The 15,844-nt window shown below is 31.3% G+C and overlaps 2 protein-coding genes across 2 annotated transcripts; both read right to left on the bottom strand.

The window, feature by feature from the left end:
* Positions 1-234: 234 nt before the first annotated feature.
* Positions 235-1,757, bottom strand: LOC111317521 (protein PLANT CADMIUM RESISTANCE 2-like). The gene is made up of 4 exons (XM_022919951.2): positions 1,412-1,757; positions 1,187-1,258; positions 770-982; positions 235-639 (listed from the first exon to the last, which is right to left on the bottom strand). Exons 1-4 carry the CDS (start codon positions 1,614-1,616, stop codon positions 554-556), a joined length of 576 nt encoding a protein of 191 aa, XP_022775686.2. The 5' UTR covers positions 1,617-1,757; the 3' UTR covers positions 235-553.
* A 12,725-nt stretch (positions 1,758-14,482) lies between these two features.
* Positions 14,483-15,758, bottom strand: LOC111318076 (protein PLANT CADMIUM RESISTANCE 2-like). The gene is made up of 4 exons (XM_022920712.2): positions 15,599-15,758; positions 15,399-15,470; positions 14,982-15,194; positions 14,483-14,765 (listed from the first exon to the last, which is right to left on the bottom strand). Exons 1-4 carry the CDS (start codon positions 15,756-15,758, stop codon positions 14,686-14,688), a joined length of 525 nt encoding a protein of 174 aa, XP_022776447.1. The 3' UTR covers positions 14,483-14,685.
* Positions 15,759-15,844: the final 86 nt, after the last annotated feature.

Genomic DNA, 15,844 nt, shown 5'->3' with positions numbered 1-15,844 from the left:
TTTTTGTCATATGGCACATATTAGCACAAAAAACCCCTTTATTTTTTATAAAAATATTTAAAAATTGTTTAAAATAAAAGAGAATTATTATTTAATTGAAATAAAATATTTTTATACTTATACCTCATCATGCTAGTTCATCATCAAATTCAATTCATACAAAGGCTAAAATTTCCAAATTAAAAAGTAAATTAAGGTATTTAGTTAATATACATACACCTCACAGAAGCAAAATAAAATATAATATTTTGCATCATATGTTTCATTATTAGTATTTTATTATTTTTTGACAGGTCTAAACCAAAGGAATTAATAACTCAAGGTTTTAACATCAGATATTTGACATGATCTTATGATTTATACAATACCAACATCGAAACCTTAAAATTACAACAGTACTATAATAGCTTGTCGAGAGCAGAAGCTAGGAAAATCCAATATAAAAACAATTCAATGACATGACAACCATTTGATATATAATGGCCGGCAGCACTCGGATATTTACTAGTAGTACTTCAACAAGATGTTCCACTGATCTATTGTCTTCTGCGGTTCAACGACTCATGCCATCTTCAACCACAGGTGGGATTGAAGTCATAGCCACTTCACGATTCTGCTTTTCCATATTTCCATGCCATCCTACACAATTTCATATTTGATCAATACAATTACGAGTTCTTCTCTGTTCAACCGCCATACAAGTATAGGTGTCTTTAATTAATTAAAGAAAATTTTAATTAATGGGGAGGAGTTGTATTAATTAATTTACCTATGGATAAGTCGTATCCGCGGGTTCTCAGTTCACGGTACTCTTGACACAAGGCGCAATACTCGCAGAAGCAATGGACAAGGCAATCCCCACAAGGGTGTTTCTTCAGCATGTACTGCTGCCTCATTTTGGACCGGTAAAAGCATGAGTAGCAGCATGCACATCCCGTCACACATGCTATCAGCGTATAAAGTGCTCCATTTACCCCACATGCTGCATCAAAACCCATTAATTAACCCTCCTAAGTTATATAATCATAATTCACCATTAACTATAAATAAAAGAACAAAAAACTTGGGTTGAGTGGTAAGTGACTAAGAGATCACGCCAAAAAACACCACCGGCGGCAGAGGAGGTTGCAGAAAAAAGAAGGCGGCCGCCGTGGATGTTCTCATTTGTGTTTATTGTTTAACTTACATGATGATCCTTTATCTACAATCTCAGCAATTTGGCCAAAAGTGACGCACGGGCACCAACATGTTATGCAACCTGAAAGAAGCCAAAAATAATAAATATATAAAAGCAGAGGAATACCATGAGTTTCGACTTTTCAGGCCAATCCATCCCTGTAGCGCATGCATACCGATACAAGCGCCACCAGAACCCCCCCTCCATTTGGTAGGAAAACTGAATAGCACTTACAATTTCTCCAGTCAGAGAAGCAGTCGCAGAGCCCTGAGGACCAAGGGACTCTGGGTTTAGTCTGAATAACGGTCTTGGTATGAGAACTCTCGGTGTAGTATTGGCTTGAGGAGCTAACTGGAATCCCAGTTGTGGCAGCTTCTTGGCCGAACTTCGGTGGTGAAGCTGAGAATTTTTCATAGCCATTTGGGTTAAGGGAATCCATGGCTATAGCACTACTGTATAAAATACAAAATACAAACTGTTGCAAAAACTATAATAATGCAAAATCAATGGATTAATTGATGCAAAAGACGATCTTTTTTGGGTTGGGATTTAGATGAATATATCTCAAGTAAAAAAGGAAGCATAGTGGCATATACATAAGTCAAGTCAACAGGAATTGGAACCATTAAAGTCTTCGAGCGTGTCTTTCACGTCCTAGAGGTTGCGAGGAAACTACGAATACCGTGTGAACGTTATCCACGCGGCAGTTTTTGATTTGTAGTCAACCTGAACCTATCTACGGTATTTGTTTAGAAAATTATTTGGGCACGCAATATTTGACTAGAAGTCATGACATTGAAAGAGAAAAGTTAACAATTTGTGTACTATTGTGGCATGAAATATTAATAATTTTTATATTTATATTATATTTTATATAAAAATTATATATTATACCTTTATTTTTAAAAAAAATTAAATAAAAACAATAAAAAAAGTTTGAGCTAAGTTATGATATGGTTAAATTATTCATGGCACTTGACGAAGAACAAAATTTTTAGTTATATGATTAATTATTATGTCACTAAATAATTTTATAAATTATTAAATAATTAATTATTAAATTAAAATTTTATAATTAAATCCATATACAGTAAAACTTAAACTTAAGACTTTAAAATTTTAAAATATTTTCTTTATCACAATATCAATGTCTCATTGACGAGAACAAAATTTTTAGTTATGTTGATATTAAAATGTTTTATCAAAGGTAAAAAGAAAACTGAATCATGTCATGCTAAGCTTTGGTTGATAGATGTTTTTATTTATTTTTGTGTCAATCCATTTTTTGCAAACAAAAAAATTAATAGAATTTTAATAAAATCATAAATATTACTGAAAAATCATTATCCAAGTTTACTATAACAAAGGCATGAAATATGCATTTATTAGAGTTTCTCAACTTGATTTCATAATATCCAAGTCGTGGCATTCTTCAAGTTGTAGAACCATCGACAATAAATTTCGGCCAACCCCCTTAATTGCAAAATCTCCCAATTGCACATGCATTGAAACCTTCCAATTGAATGATATTGTACGTACTTTTATGGAATCATTCACAAGCTGCTTAATTAGATCATATATCGAAGTTAAAAATAAATTTGTCACTTTATTATAGATCAATATTGGATTTAGTCACTACACAATTACACATTAATTTTGTTAAAATTTATCCTTGTACGTTTAATTTTAATGATTTTTGAAACATTTTGTTATTTTTTATTCAAAATCAATGTAATTAAAAGTAAGATAATGAAATTTACCAATTGCATTAAATAATATTTTATCAAATATTTTAATTTTGTTAATTTTTATTCAAAAATCACTGAAGTTAAAAACACTATTACAAAATTCAATATTGATCATATTATGGCGTCAAATTTACCCTTATTCCCTTACATATATCTCTGAGCATGACTTGAAGAGGAAAATGCTTGAGTCCTAAAAAAATCAGTTATATTAATACTTCTTTGTTTTTAAAGATTGTATTATAAACATATACAAGTATGTGGTCTCCTCATTGTCTGATTTGAACCAATTGTGTTGTTGCCATACATTATACGTTATTTCCAAGTTTTTAATGTCTTGACCGGTGACTTTGGACGAATGACATTAATATACATATAATTTCAAATTAAGCTTCATTAATTGTAATTATCAATTTTTGGAACTATTAGATGAATTTGAAAACAAATTATGAAATCGTCACCAATTTTTTTTTTGTTAGGTGTGATTGGTCATTTATTACAACTTAACTTCTTAATAAAAATTTAAAATTAATTAAAATTTATTAAGAAAATAATTTTTTGGTCTGCGAAAAAATAATTTCGATTCGAGAGTCGGTTACGTATAAGAAAAGATTAGCACCTCTACAACATCCGTTTAAAATTATACCAATTAATTCTATGTTATCCTTTAATTTTTATTAAAAAATATCTTAATTTTGATATTTAGAAATTTAATTTCCTTAATTTTCTTTAAAAACATATTTTTAATTTTTAGCAAGCTTGAAAAATAAATAAGAACTTTATATTGAAAATTTTCTAAATATATTCTAATACTCTAACAATATTAAAAAGAACTATCTCATCTAAGAAATTTTTAAGAATCATTATTTAAAATTCTTAAAAATTTTATCTTTGGTGGTTTATATTTATTTTCAGTATTTATATTAAAAAAACATAAAATACGATATTTATAATTTTAAAAACAAATAGTATTTTTGAAAACTCATTTCTATACCATTTAAAAAAAGTAAGAAATCTTTATCGAAAAATAATTTAAATGCTCTAATATATTAATAGTATTTTAGATAGATTTTCTTACCTAAGAATTCCTAAAGAATCACTACTCGAATTTCTTTAAGATTTCATCTTCGGAGATTTTTCGTTTGTTTTTAAAAATTATTAAAAGTCACGTAATAATATAATTATTTACAAATACATTTTATTTCCAAAAAAACAAACTCTTATTTATTAAAAAAACTATTCAAATTAAAAAAATAATTATAGAATGGAAATTTTTTGTATTGAAAAGAAATTTCTAAATATTTCAATTCTTTGGTAATTTTTAGAAGACTTTATTCACCTAAAAAATTTTCAGGAATCACTATTCGAATTTTTCAGAATCCCATCATCGGATATTCTCATTACTTAATTTTATTAGTAAAAAAATGCATGCTTTTATAAATATTTATATTTTTTACCTTTTTAAGAGAATTGTTCATATTAATTTAAAAATTTTGTATCGAAAAGAGTTTTTAAATATTTCAATACTTTAGTAATTTTTAGAAATCTTTTCTCACCTAAAGAATTATCGGGAATCACTACTTGAACTTTCCGAAATTTTATCATCAAAGATTTTATTTGCATTTAAAACTATGTAATGCAAACAATAAAGTAGAATATGCATATGAAAAATATAACACTTATTATTATGTTATACATTTTGTTATTCATTTTAATTAGATTTGCTTTAATCTCTTTAATTATTTCACAATTACCATTAAGATTTTTTTAAAAAAAAGAACAAAGTAAATAAAATCTTTTATTGAAAATTTTCTAGATACTCCGATACTTTGATAATATTTTAGACGAATTTTTTCACATATGAATTTTTTAAGAATCTTTACTCGATCTTTCTTATAATCTTATTCTCAAAAATTTCATTGACTTTTTCCTTTCTTAATTAATTAATTTTATTTTTAATCTAATTTTTGAACTTTAATTTTTAGAAAATAGTTAATTATGTAAAATTCATTCCTAAAAAAGTCATTGTACATTATTATTAGCACTATCAAAATTTTATAACAATAGACAAATGAAACTTTTTTGCATTGAATATTTTTCTAAATACTTCATTACTTTAGTAGTATTTTTAGAAAAATATCTTTATCTAGAGATTTTAAGAAATCACTACTCGAACTTCCTTAAAATGTCATCATTGAAATTTTTCATTCATATGATGATATTATTTTGCATATATCTAAAATAAAATGCGTCAAACATAGATTAAAATATAAAAGATTAAATTAAAATAAACATAAAATCCAACTAATAAAGTAATTAAAAATGTATAAAATTAAATTGACAACAACATAAAAAAAAATACATATAAGCATGATTAAACTTAAATATACCTAAAAATGAATCTTTATTAGAAACTAATTTTATGTCTTATAAAAAAAATTTTCATTTAGAGGATTTCAACAAAAACATCCTAGTCTATTCAAACTCAACAACAAAATATATACACAGATGGTCTCCTTTCCCCCACGTCTTAAAGCTTCAATCTTGACAAAATGCTATTAAACTCCAACTACAAGTCTAGACTTACTCCATCAAACAAAAAGAATCCAAGAACATGGTCCCACTCTTTTGTCTTTTATGTTTTATTCTAGTTTTATCATGCACAAACAAGGTAGACAATAGATTATATATCCTAAAACAATCTAACCATCATGGCCTCACACCATGACTCTTTTGCCACCTATACCATGGCTGCCATTGATAGATAATGGTTTTTCCTACAACCTTTATTAAATTTAAAATTAAAAAAATGCATGATAGGGCCTTAGGATAAAGGTTTAGCCTTTAGACTTTCTTTCTCATGAATGATCACTTAGGAACTTGTAGTACTAGGCATGAAGTAAGCACATAGAAAGCAAGACAAGAAAATGCCTTAAAAGCTTTAAACTTTTATGGTAATTCACGATAAAGGTCTTATAATAATAGTAATCTAGCTTGATAACTGATTAATAACCACCATGCAAAAGAGATGAGTGTGCAAAAGATGAATCTTTATTTCTACTTACATGTTATACGCCTAACGAAGTTAGCAAACATAAAAGAAAAAGGAACTTTGTTAATGGAAATGACAACATCCACAAGCATGAAAGCAAACTAAAAAAAAGATAAAAAAAGTTACATTTTCTCTCCTTTTTTTTTTTTGGCAAACTTCTCCCCATCTTTTTTTTTTTTGGTAACCTCTTCTCTCTTTGAAAGAATAAGACCTTTCAAAATATCTCTTTTCTTGGTGAGTATAGACCATTGGATTCAATTTCATTCAAGGGCCAAAATTTTTTTCTTTTTTTTTTTAAGAGGTAACCTTTAGTCATTGGATCAAGATTCAATAGGAGATCTAATGATCCACATTATTCATTACAAAAATTAGATTTTTATAGCCTCTAAATTTATGAAAAGATTATTTTACCCCTAGTGCAAAATTTTTCGGTACATAAGCCATTTTTTTGGAAATAAATGTTTTCATGCTCATTTTTAAGATTTTAAAAAATAAAAAATCATAAATATTATAAAATTAAGATCTGAAAAATTTCATAAAAATTCAAGGTCGAGAAAGCCAAATTATGAAATACTCTTACATGGGTATTTTGGTTATTTCACACTTCTTAGGTACTATTGTGATTTGAAATGCACAAAAAATTATGAAATATTATGAAATATTATGAAATTAAGATATGAAAAATTTTATGAAAATTCAAGCTCGGGAAGTCTAAATTACGAAAATACCCTTTAAAAGATATTTTAGTAATTTTGTACTTCCTTTCAGTGCAATAAAAAATTTAGTGTTTTAAAAATCACCAAATTTAATTTTAAACCACATTGATTCCAATTAGGTTATAAATTTTGAGGATTGACCCCGATTCTATTCATTTTGATCAAGTTTTGTATAATTTTAACCAGAATTGACTTTGAAGTTTACTCGTTTTATTTATTTTTTATTTTTTATGCATCCATGTGAAAAAAGTATCATCCATATAAATCCTATGAGAAAGAGTTTGACAGTAACCATATGGGTCTCATTTTTTTTTTGGCATAAATATCGATGCATTTTATAGGCTCTTAAATAGGTCTTTTTACGGGCTTCAAATGAGTTTTGTTTGGGTTTCTAAATCGGTCGACTTATGGGCCCTTTATGGGTTGTTAATGGGTCTGAGTTAATCATGTTAAAATATTTTTAAAAAATTCGATATCTACAACAATATAATCTTTATAGCTGATTTTTTTTATAATTTTTTTAGTTAAAGATTGAAGAAAAAGTAGTTGTTTCCATGTAGTTTGATATATATTTACAACCTTCAGTTGGACGTACATTATGACTTTTTTTTATTGAAATACATAGAGTTATTCTTATCTAGTGTCCACTAAATAAGCTTAAGGTTAGAGCTTGCTAGGTTAAAATTAATTTTTTTCTCAGCTAATAGTAGAATTTATTTAAACTGAAAAAGTGAATACATAATGCTTAATCCTCCCCTAAAAAAAGGCTTTAGGTACAACATCCCACAATACACCAAAACAAAGCACCTAAAAGTCAATTATAACCATGCATGAAAAAAAACAAAACAATCATCTCCTATTTTTCCAAGAAATGTACGAAACAATTAGCTTCCCTTTAAATGTAAACAAACTCTACCATCCCACCATTCATTGTTTTTAAAGTTAGAAATCCTTATAACACATACAGCTAATAATTACCATTAAAATTGTTGATTGAAATAAATATGTAAGCTATCCATGAAAAACACAAACTGCCTTCCCAAAAATTTACAACAGCTAATATACTCTATTACTAATGACAATAACAATTAATGTGTACATATATATATATAATAACACATGTTCTACCTACGATGGGGAAGTTGGCTACTAGAATGACAAAAGTTAATCCACAATGATATAAGATATGGAGGTGAGAATGAGATAGTGGTCCATTCATTAAAAGACTGCTCTACCCCACGTAAAATATGAACCACGCTATCTAGTATGCAATAGGTGACTCAACTGGTGACTCAACTACAAACCTACAACAATAAGGAATGGATAGAATATGCCATATGTCATGAGTCAACCTTGTATAGGATCATGATCGAGCATAGGATGTTATGAGCCACCTATGTAATAGGCCATAACCGAGTAGAGATGCTAAAAGAGAAGGTAGATCTCATGTGCTAGAAAAAAGTCTTAATTTCAAACATTTTAATGGTTTTTGATAATATATCTATAAAATTTTTTAAGCTCTTTAAAGGAGATGAGTAGTCAACGTGTTATTGGACTACTTCATTGGCTAAGGTACGTACTAAACTACCAATCTAAGGCTACCCCTCTGGCTCCGATGATTGTGGGAAGACTTGATGCTCTTTTTGTACTCGTTATACTATTATCGATATTAACAAAATATTTTTTTTCTTATGAGAACACTAGGGTTGCCTTGGTGTGCTTCCATTACGCCCATGTACATCGTTATGTATTCTTGAGATTAACTTATGACTTGTTAGTTGTCTATTCATATATCGAATTATCCTTAGCTAACTTATGTGGAAACGTCCATCCAAGTGCTGTACAATTTATTGCTTCATTGAAAAAAAGCTTAACTTGTTACATATAATATTATAGCACAGTTGATAAGTGATAAAGAATTGATAAAATGGCTACGAGTGGTGGATTTAATGACCAATAGAGGATTAAGAAGCTTGGGGCCATGGTGGCTGCCATAAAAGCTTATGTGGTAACTTATGATCGATTAAGAAAGATCAAGACATCATAGCGAGAGTTATTCAATGCTTTACATAGCTTGGGTGAGGAGACCAAAAATACCTTGAGTGTCATCCAAAGAGAGTTTGAGAAGCTCAAGGCCTAAGTGAGTGTGCCACAAATGGCTGTGGCTAGGTTAAGTTGTAGTTCAATTGAGAAAGGGAAAATGGCCAAGGTGCTGGAGCCTTGATGTTATAAGAGGGCAAGAGTGCTAAAAAGTTTAAAAACTTCCTGTTTGATATAAAATAATACTTTTAAGCTGTGCAAGGTTACAATAGCTTCAATGTACCTTACAGAGGATGCCAAGTTATGATGGTATTCAAAATTTGTAAATGATGAATGCTTTATTAAAACTTGGGTGAATTTTAAACAATAGTTAAAAAACTAATTTTTTCTTAAAAATGTGGAGTATATGGCCTGAAAAAAGCTTCAAAATTTGGTGTAAATGGAAACGGTGTGAGAGTTTGTAAGGAGTTTTTTTACCATGATATTGGACATTAGAGACATATCTAAAAAAGATAGGATGTTTTATATTTTTGAGGGCCTTAAACTTTGAGCCATGACGAAATTGCAAAGATAAAAGGTGCAAGATGTGGCCACAACCATAACTACCGCTAAATGTCTTAATGACTATAACTATGGTCCCTCGAAATGAAAAAACTTTCCATCATGTGGCAATAACTTCAACTTTGTAAATGGGAGAAAGATGCCTAGAGTGGATCATCCCTTCAGTGAGGGATTAGATAAGAGGTCTTCTGATTAAGATAATAACCAACTCAAGGTAAACAATGCATTTAATTTCAAGTCGAAATAATCGTTAGCTTGCTTCCTATGCTAAGAGTCGTATCAGGTGGCCAAATGCCCACATAGAAATGTTTTGAAAATCATTTCTCAAGAGTCCTCTAAAGTGCCCGAAACTATCAAAACAATTGAGGAAGAGTTAGCAAGGATGGGTTTAATATAGTTTCTTAGTGCCTTTTGTACCCAACTAAACATAATAAAAAAAAAACTTGAAAAAAGTTTGATGTATGTGAATTTAGTACTCAATGTTAAAACCACAAAAGCCATAGTATATACAGGTGTAACCGATACCTTCATCATACCAGAGGAAGTAAAAATGTGTGATCTCAAAATTAATAAGAACTGTAGGTAAATGAAAGCAATTAACTCATCAACCTTTACTACCAGTGAAAGATCCAAAAATGTAATAACCAAGTTAGAGCCATGGGAAAGAAATGTAGATTTCACGATTTTTCCCATGGATAACTTTGTTATTGTCCTAGGATTGGACTTCATGATGTTGGCTCAAGCAATCCCAATCTCCATTACTAATTGTTTATTGTTCTTGAGGGAAATACCCATGTGTTGTGCCGGCACGATCCTCTTCAAAAATGAAAAGAAAGTTATTTTAACATTATAATTCAAAAAAAAGATAAAGAAAAGAGAGCCCTTCTTTATAGCTATACCAATTTACAAAGATGGAATTGAGCTTAAATCGATACCCAATGAGCTACAAAAAGTATTGAAAAAAGTTTAAGAATGTGATGCTAGAGCAATTGCTCAAGGTCTTACCTTTTCAAAGATCGATGGATCATGAGATTGAGCTTTTTTCGAGAGTTAAGCTGTTAGTTAAAAGCTAATATCGCATGGTTCTTATGGAACTAGCTGAATTGAAAAAATAATTAGATGAGCTCTCATAAACCAGATTTATTAGATTATCAAAAGCACCATTTAGGGTACCCATGCTATTTCAAATAAAGCATGATAGGAGTTTATGATTATGTGTGGATTACATAGCATTGAACAAAGTCATTGTGAGAAACAAATATCATATTTCTCTTATTATGGATTTGTTTGATCAACTAAGCCAGGCCAAGTATTTCTCTTAATTGGACTTGAGATCTAGCTATCACCAGGTCAGAATCACTGAAAAAAATGAGCTAAAACCACTTGTGTAATGCGATATAGGGCATTTTAATTTCTTGTTATGCCTTTTGGATTTACTAATGCCCCTACCACATTTTGTACCTTGATGAATTAGGTGTTACATAACTATCTTGATAAGTTTATAATCATTTATTTAGATGACATAATGATCTATAGTTTTACTTTGGAAGAGCACCAATAGCACTTGCATTTTGTGTTTTAAAGACTATAAGACCATCAACTGTATATTAAAAGAGAGAAATATGCATTTACTCAAACACAAATTCATTTTTTATGCCATATTATTGAACAAGGCTATATTCGAATGGACATGAAAAAATTTAAGGCTATCAATGAGTGGGCAATATTGAAGAATGTCAGTAAACTCTACTTATTTTTTGGATTGACCAACTATTATAAGAGATTTATGGAATGGTACTCTCGTAAAATCATGACTCTTACAAAGCTATTGAAACAAGACATAAATGGTGTTGAAGAAGTAAATGTCAAGAAGTTTTTGAGAGCTTGAAATAAGCCATGATGAAAGACCCTATCTTAGCTTTCTCTGACTTTGGGAAACCTTTTCAAGTTCAAACAGATGTATCTGATTTTGCTATTAGGGGAATGCTTGTACAAGAATGGCAACTGATAGCATTTGAAAGTTGAAAGTTGAGCGAAACTGAAAAGGGATATATGGTTTAAAAGAAAGAACTCCTGGTAGTAATCCATTGTTTGAGCGCATAACAACATTATTTATTAGGTTCACAACTTGTAGTTAAGACGAACAATGTGATGGTTAGTCATTTTCTCATCTAGCCGAGGCTCATGGCTAAGCAAGCTAGATGGTATGAGTTTTTAGGTGAATTTAAATTTTGTTTTGAGCACACAGTTAAAAAAAACCAATCAAGTAATAGATGCATTGAGTAGACAGGTAGAGTTGGCTGCCCTTAGGAGAATCATCCCAATGGCAGCTAGTAAAATCACAACAGATATCCATAAGCTAATTGAAGATAATCTGAAAAAAGACTTACAGGCCAATACCATCTTGAAGCTAGTAGAAGAAAAGAAGTCCAAGTACTTTTGACAAAAAAATGAGATCTTATTGATAAAGGGTCATCGGTTGTTTGTGCCAAAAATAAGAGGTTTGAGATAGATGCTAATGAAAGAATGCCATGACACATCATGAGTGGGTCACCTTGGTTGGCAATGTACTTTGACTTTACTGAAACAAGGTTGTTATTGGCCTCATATGCAATAATATGTGATGTACTATATGAAGACTTGTCTTGTTTGCCAATAAGACAAAGTTGAAAAAAAGAAACTGATAGGCATGCTTGAACTATTACTTATGCTTATAAGACCTTGGAAAAGTATCTCTTTTGACCTCATATTAGGCTTTCTTAAGGTTGGTGATCTTAGGTCTATTTTGATGGTGATTGACTGTTTTTCAAAATATGCTACGTTTATTCTCGATCAAAAGTATTGCACAGCAGAGGATACGACCCGGCTAATATTTAAACATGTAATCAAGTATTGGGGCCTTCTTCAAACCTTTGTCGGTGATAGAGATTCGAGATTCACGACTAATATTTAAACATGTAATCAAGTATTAGGGCCTTCCTTAAACTTTTGTCAGTGACAGGGATTCAAGATTTATTAGGTCATTCTAGAGAAAACTTTTCAAGATATTGGAATCTAAGCTCAACATCTCTTCAAGTTATCATTCGTAAATCAATGATCAAACCGAATGATTTAATAAGTTGTTAGAGGAGTATTTAAGACACTTTGTTTAAGCTAATAAGAAGAATTGGCCTTCATTATTAGATGTAGCTCAGCTTCGTTTTAATTTTAACAAGTGTTCTTCCACAAACAAGAGTCCATTTGAAATGGCCACTAGACAACTACCAAGATCACATACATCCTTTCAGCCATATCAAGGGAAGAATCCACAAGTCTTCAACTTTAGTAAGGAATGAAGATAAGATACAATAATTACACAAGCATACTTAGAAAAGGCATCGAAGCACATGAAGAAGTGGACAGATAAGGGCTGAAGGGCACATCAATTCAAAGTTAGTGATCTTGTTCTTGTCAAACTAGTGCTCGAATAAACTAGATTCTTAAAGAAGCAGGATCGTAAGTTGGTGCGTTAGTATAAGGGTCTATTAAAGATCCTTTTTAAAGTGAGAAATGTCTCTTACAAAATCAATCCGTCAAAATGAATAAAGGTGTATCCAGTGTTTCATGTGAGCAACTTAAAACCCTATCATGCAGACCCCGCATATGCAAGTCATAGTGAATCAACTAGGCCTGTCATTACCATGAAGCCACCATTAAAATGTTGAGTTAAAAAGATTTTAGCTAACAAAGAATCTGAAGTATCTTGAAAAATAGTCCATGAATATTTAGTGAAGTGAAAGGGCTTAAGACCAGAAGAAACCAATTGGGAAAAAGACCATGACTTCTGAGCATTCAAGCAAAAGATTGAAAATTTTCAGGCCAACAAGTCGATGCGAGCATCAATAGAATAGGTAAGGGAGGATGTCATGAGCCAACCTTGTATAGGGTTATGACTCAACATGGGATGTCATAAGCCACCCATGTATAGGGCCATGACCAGGTAAAGTTGTCAAGGGGGATGATAGATCTCATGTGTTAAGAATAAATATCCCAATTTCAAATATTATAATGATTCTTGGTAGCATAGTTATAAAATCTTTTAAGTAATTTAGAGATGGTGAACAGTCGATGTGTTGTTGGGTTACCTTAATAGCTAAGATACGTGCTAGACCACTTATTTAGGGCTGTCACTTCAGCTCTAATAACGGTGAAAAGATTTGATGCTCTTTTGTACTTATTATATTATTCTCGACATTAATAAAATATTTTTTTTATGAAAATGTAGAGTTGGCTTGATGTGCTCCATTATACTTCCATATATTATTATGTATTTTTAAAATTAAATTATGACTTGTTAATTACTTATTCAGATATTAAATTATCTTTAATTGACTTAAGTAAAGTCGTCTATTCAAATATCATATGATTTATTATTTTGTTGAGAAAAAACTTAGCGCATAATGTTGAATCAGTCTTGTCTAACGCAGACTTTAAACAATTTGTAATGCTTATCTGGTTGCTGTAGGAGGATAGGAACTTGCACGTCAAGAAGGGCAAACGCATTAAGAGATGGCCATAATTCAAAAAGGACAAAGGCTGCTAGAAGAATTCCAAAGTAAAATTGTGACGCAACAACGAAAAGAAGCGTGGAAAAGACAAAACGGAAGGCCCCACCGGCACCTCGCTACAAAGTTGATGGCGCCTTAAATCCACAAGTAGGAAAGGTGGAGTCGGCATTATAATAGGGGACCAACCAGGGTATAGTTGTGGGAGATGCCACTGTCAGAGTAAACTGGGTAACGGAAGCCAGTGTCATTGAGGCTTCTGCAGCTGCTAAAGCTTTGGCGATTGCGGCACAGATGGGTCTCAGGAGAATTACCTTAGAAGGGGACTCCAGAATTGTTGTTAAAGGCCTACAACAGGAAGCTGAAGATATGTCCAGCATCGCCACACTATTATATGACAGCAAGTTAAATATGGGGAAATTTGACATCTGCCACATACAACACACAAGAAGGGATGGAAATATTGCAGCTCACACGTTAGCACAACATGCCTTACTGATAGAGTCTGATTTGTACTGGATAGATGAAGTCCCAAGTTTTATAAACTCAGTTGCAATGATGGACATCACAAATTTGAAGGAATGAAAAGAGACTTTTAATTTCAAAAAACAATAAATCTTAGCAATAATATTTATCCACAACATTACTTGAAATATAGAGCCACCAAGAGCCAGAGATGTATTATGAACACAAAATGTACTTTATAATAAACAGCGCACAAATGTGAAATTACATTTTCATTATCGCAATGCAATTCAACAATTTTTTTTTTTCCAAATCCCTTTAGGTCCTGACAACTAGAAAGTAAGTAGCTATATCTTCAAGAAGAGATCATCAAAATCATCACTCTTTATCTTTTCATGCCACTTTCCACCACTGGAGCCATTGGCAATCCACGATTTTGCTGCATCTGCATGTTTCCTTGCCATCCTATATTCCAAAAAAAAAAAAAAAGATTAAATTGCGGTTTAAAAGTAAAATCATGCAATTAAGAAACATACATATAAAAATTATTAAATTTTAGTTTATATGCATATCTTTTTAGTTTAAAAGAAGAGATATTCGAATTTTGCTCAAAAGAGCAACTTAAGAATATAAAGATATATGAATTATTGAATCAGAAATTATAATTTCATAATTAATTACCAAGAGACATGTCGAATCCACGGTTTTTGAGCTCGCGGTATTCTTGACACAAGGCGCACGCCTCGCAGCAAAAATGGACACAGCAATCCCCGCAGGGGCTCTCCTCCAACATGTATTGAGTCCTCATTCTAGAGCGATAGGAGCAGGAGTAAATGCAAGCACACCCGGTAAAGCTACCAATTAAAGCATAAAGAGCTCCACTTGCACCGCAAGCTGCACCTCACCGGCACCGGAATTATATTAAACCATAAAAAATATTGGACAAAAACAAAGAATCTACACTATTATATTTATTCTCGCCATTTACTCCCACGCCCGTTATCAACAATTGATTTGTATGAAAGTCATAGTAGCAAGTAACAAGTAACACTCTGTTGTGACAGACACAACTGATAGACAACAAAATGGAAAACTTACAGGTTGATCCTTGGTCGAGGATCTCAGCAATCTGGCCAAAGGTGATGCAAGGACAGCAACATGTGATGCAACCTAATCACATTTCAACAGTGCGAATGAGGAAATATTAGTCCAACTTAAAATCTTCAAATATGGCCATTTTGGGTATACAAACAGAAAAAGAAAAAAGATCAGAGCTTTAGTTGGAAGGAAAAGCTTACAGTTTGGAACATCAGAGCCGCAGTCACAGAGTCCAGTCGACCAAGGGACCTTCCCTGCTGGCTGCGTGTAATTTTGAGCAAAAGGTTGCTGGTTTGTTGAGGTAATCGGGACACCAGCTGCTGGAGCCTGTTGCCCAAACTGAGGCGGTGATGGGTACATGGCTATGTCTAATGTGATATTAAGAGTTACCTATTGATTAAAAAAGGGCCTTGAATGCTTAAAACTTAAGGGAAGAGAGAGATGAT

This window comes from Durio zibethinus, chromosome 2 (assembly GCF_047325235.1).
Source record: "Durio zibethinus cultivar Kanyao isolate XHJ-2024 chromosome 2, ASM4732523v1, whole genome shotgun sequence".
Classification (NCBI taxonomy): Eukaryota; Viridiplantae; Streptophyta; class Magnoliopsida; order Malvales; family Malvaceae; genus Durio; species Durio zibethinus.
Note: the sequence above shows the minus strand (reverse complement) of the source record. Positions and strands in the feature narration are given on the sequence as shown.

Coding starts and splice junctions, on each gene's coding strand:
- LOC111318076 (XM_022920712.2), bottom strand. CDS start 15,758: ATGTACCCATCACCGCCTCAGTTTGGGCAACAGGCTCCAGCAGCTGGT. Junction 15,195..15,398: donor CCTCGACCAAGGATCAACCT/GTAAGTTTTCCA, acceptor GGTGAGGTGCAG/CTTGCGGTGCAAGTGGAGCT. Junction 14,766..14,981: donor TGGATTCGACATGTCTCTTG/GTAATTAATTAT, acceptor TTTGGAATATAG/GATGGCAAGGAAACATGCAG.
- LOC111317521 (XM_022919951.2), bottom strand. CDS start 1,616: ATGGATTCCCTTAACCCAAATGGCTATGAAAAATTCTCAGCTTCACCA. Junction 1,259..1,411: donor CTTCTCTGACTGGAGAAATT/GTAAGTGCTATT, acceptor GGCTTCTTTCAG/GTTGCATAACATGTTGGTGC. Junction 983..1,186: donor TGTAGATAAAGGATCATCAT/GTAAGTTAAACA, acceptor GTTTTGATGCAG/CATGTGGGGTAAATGGAGCA.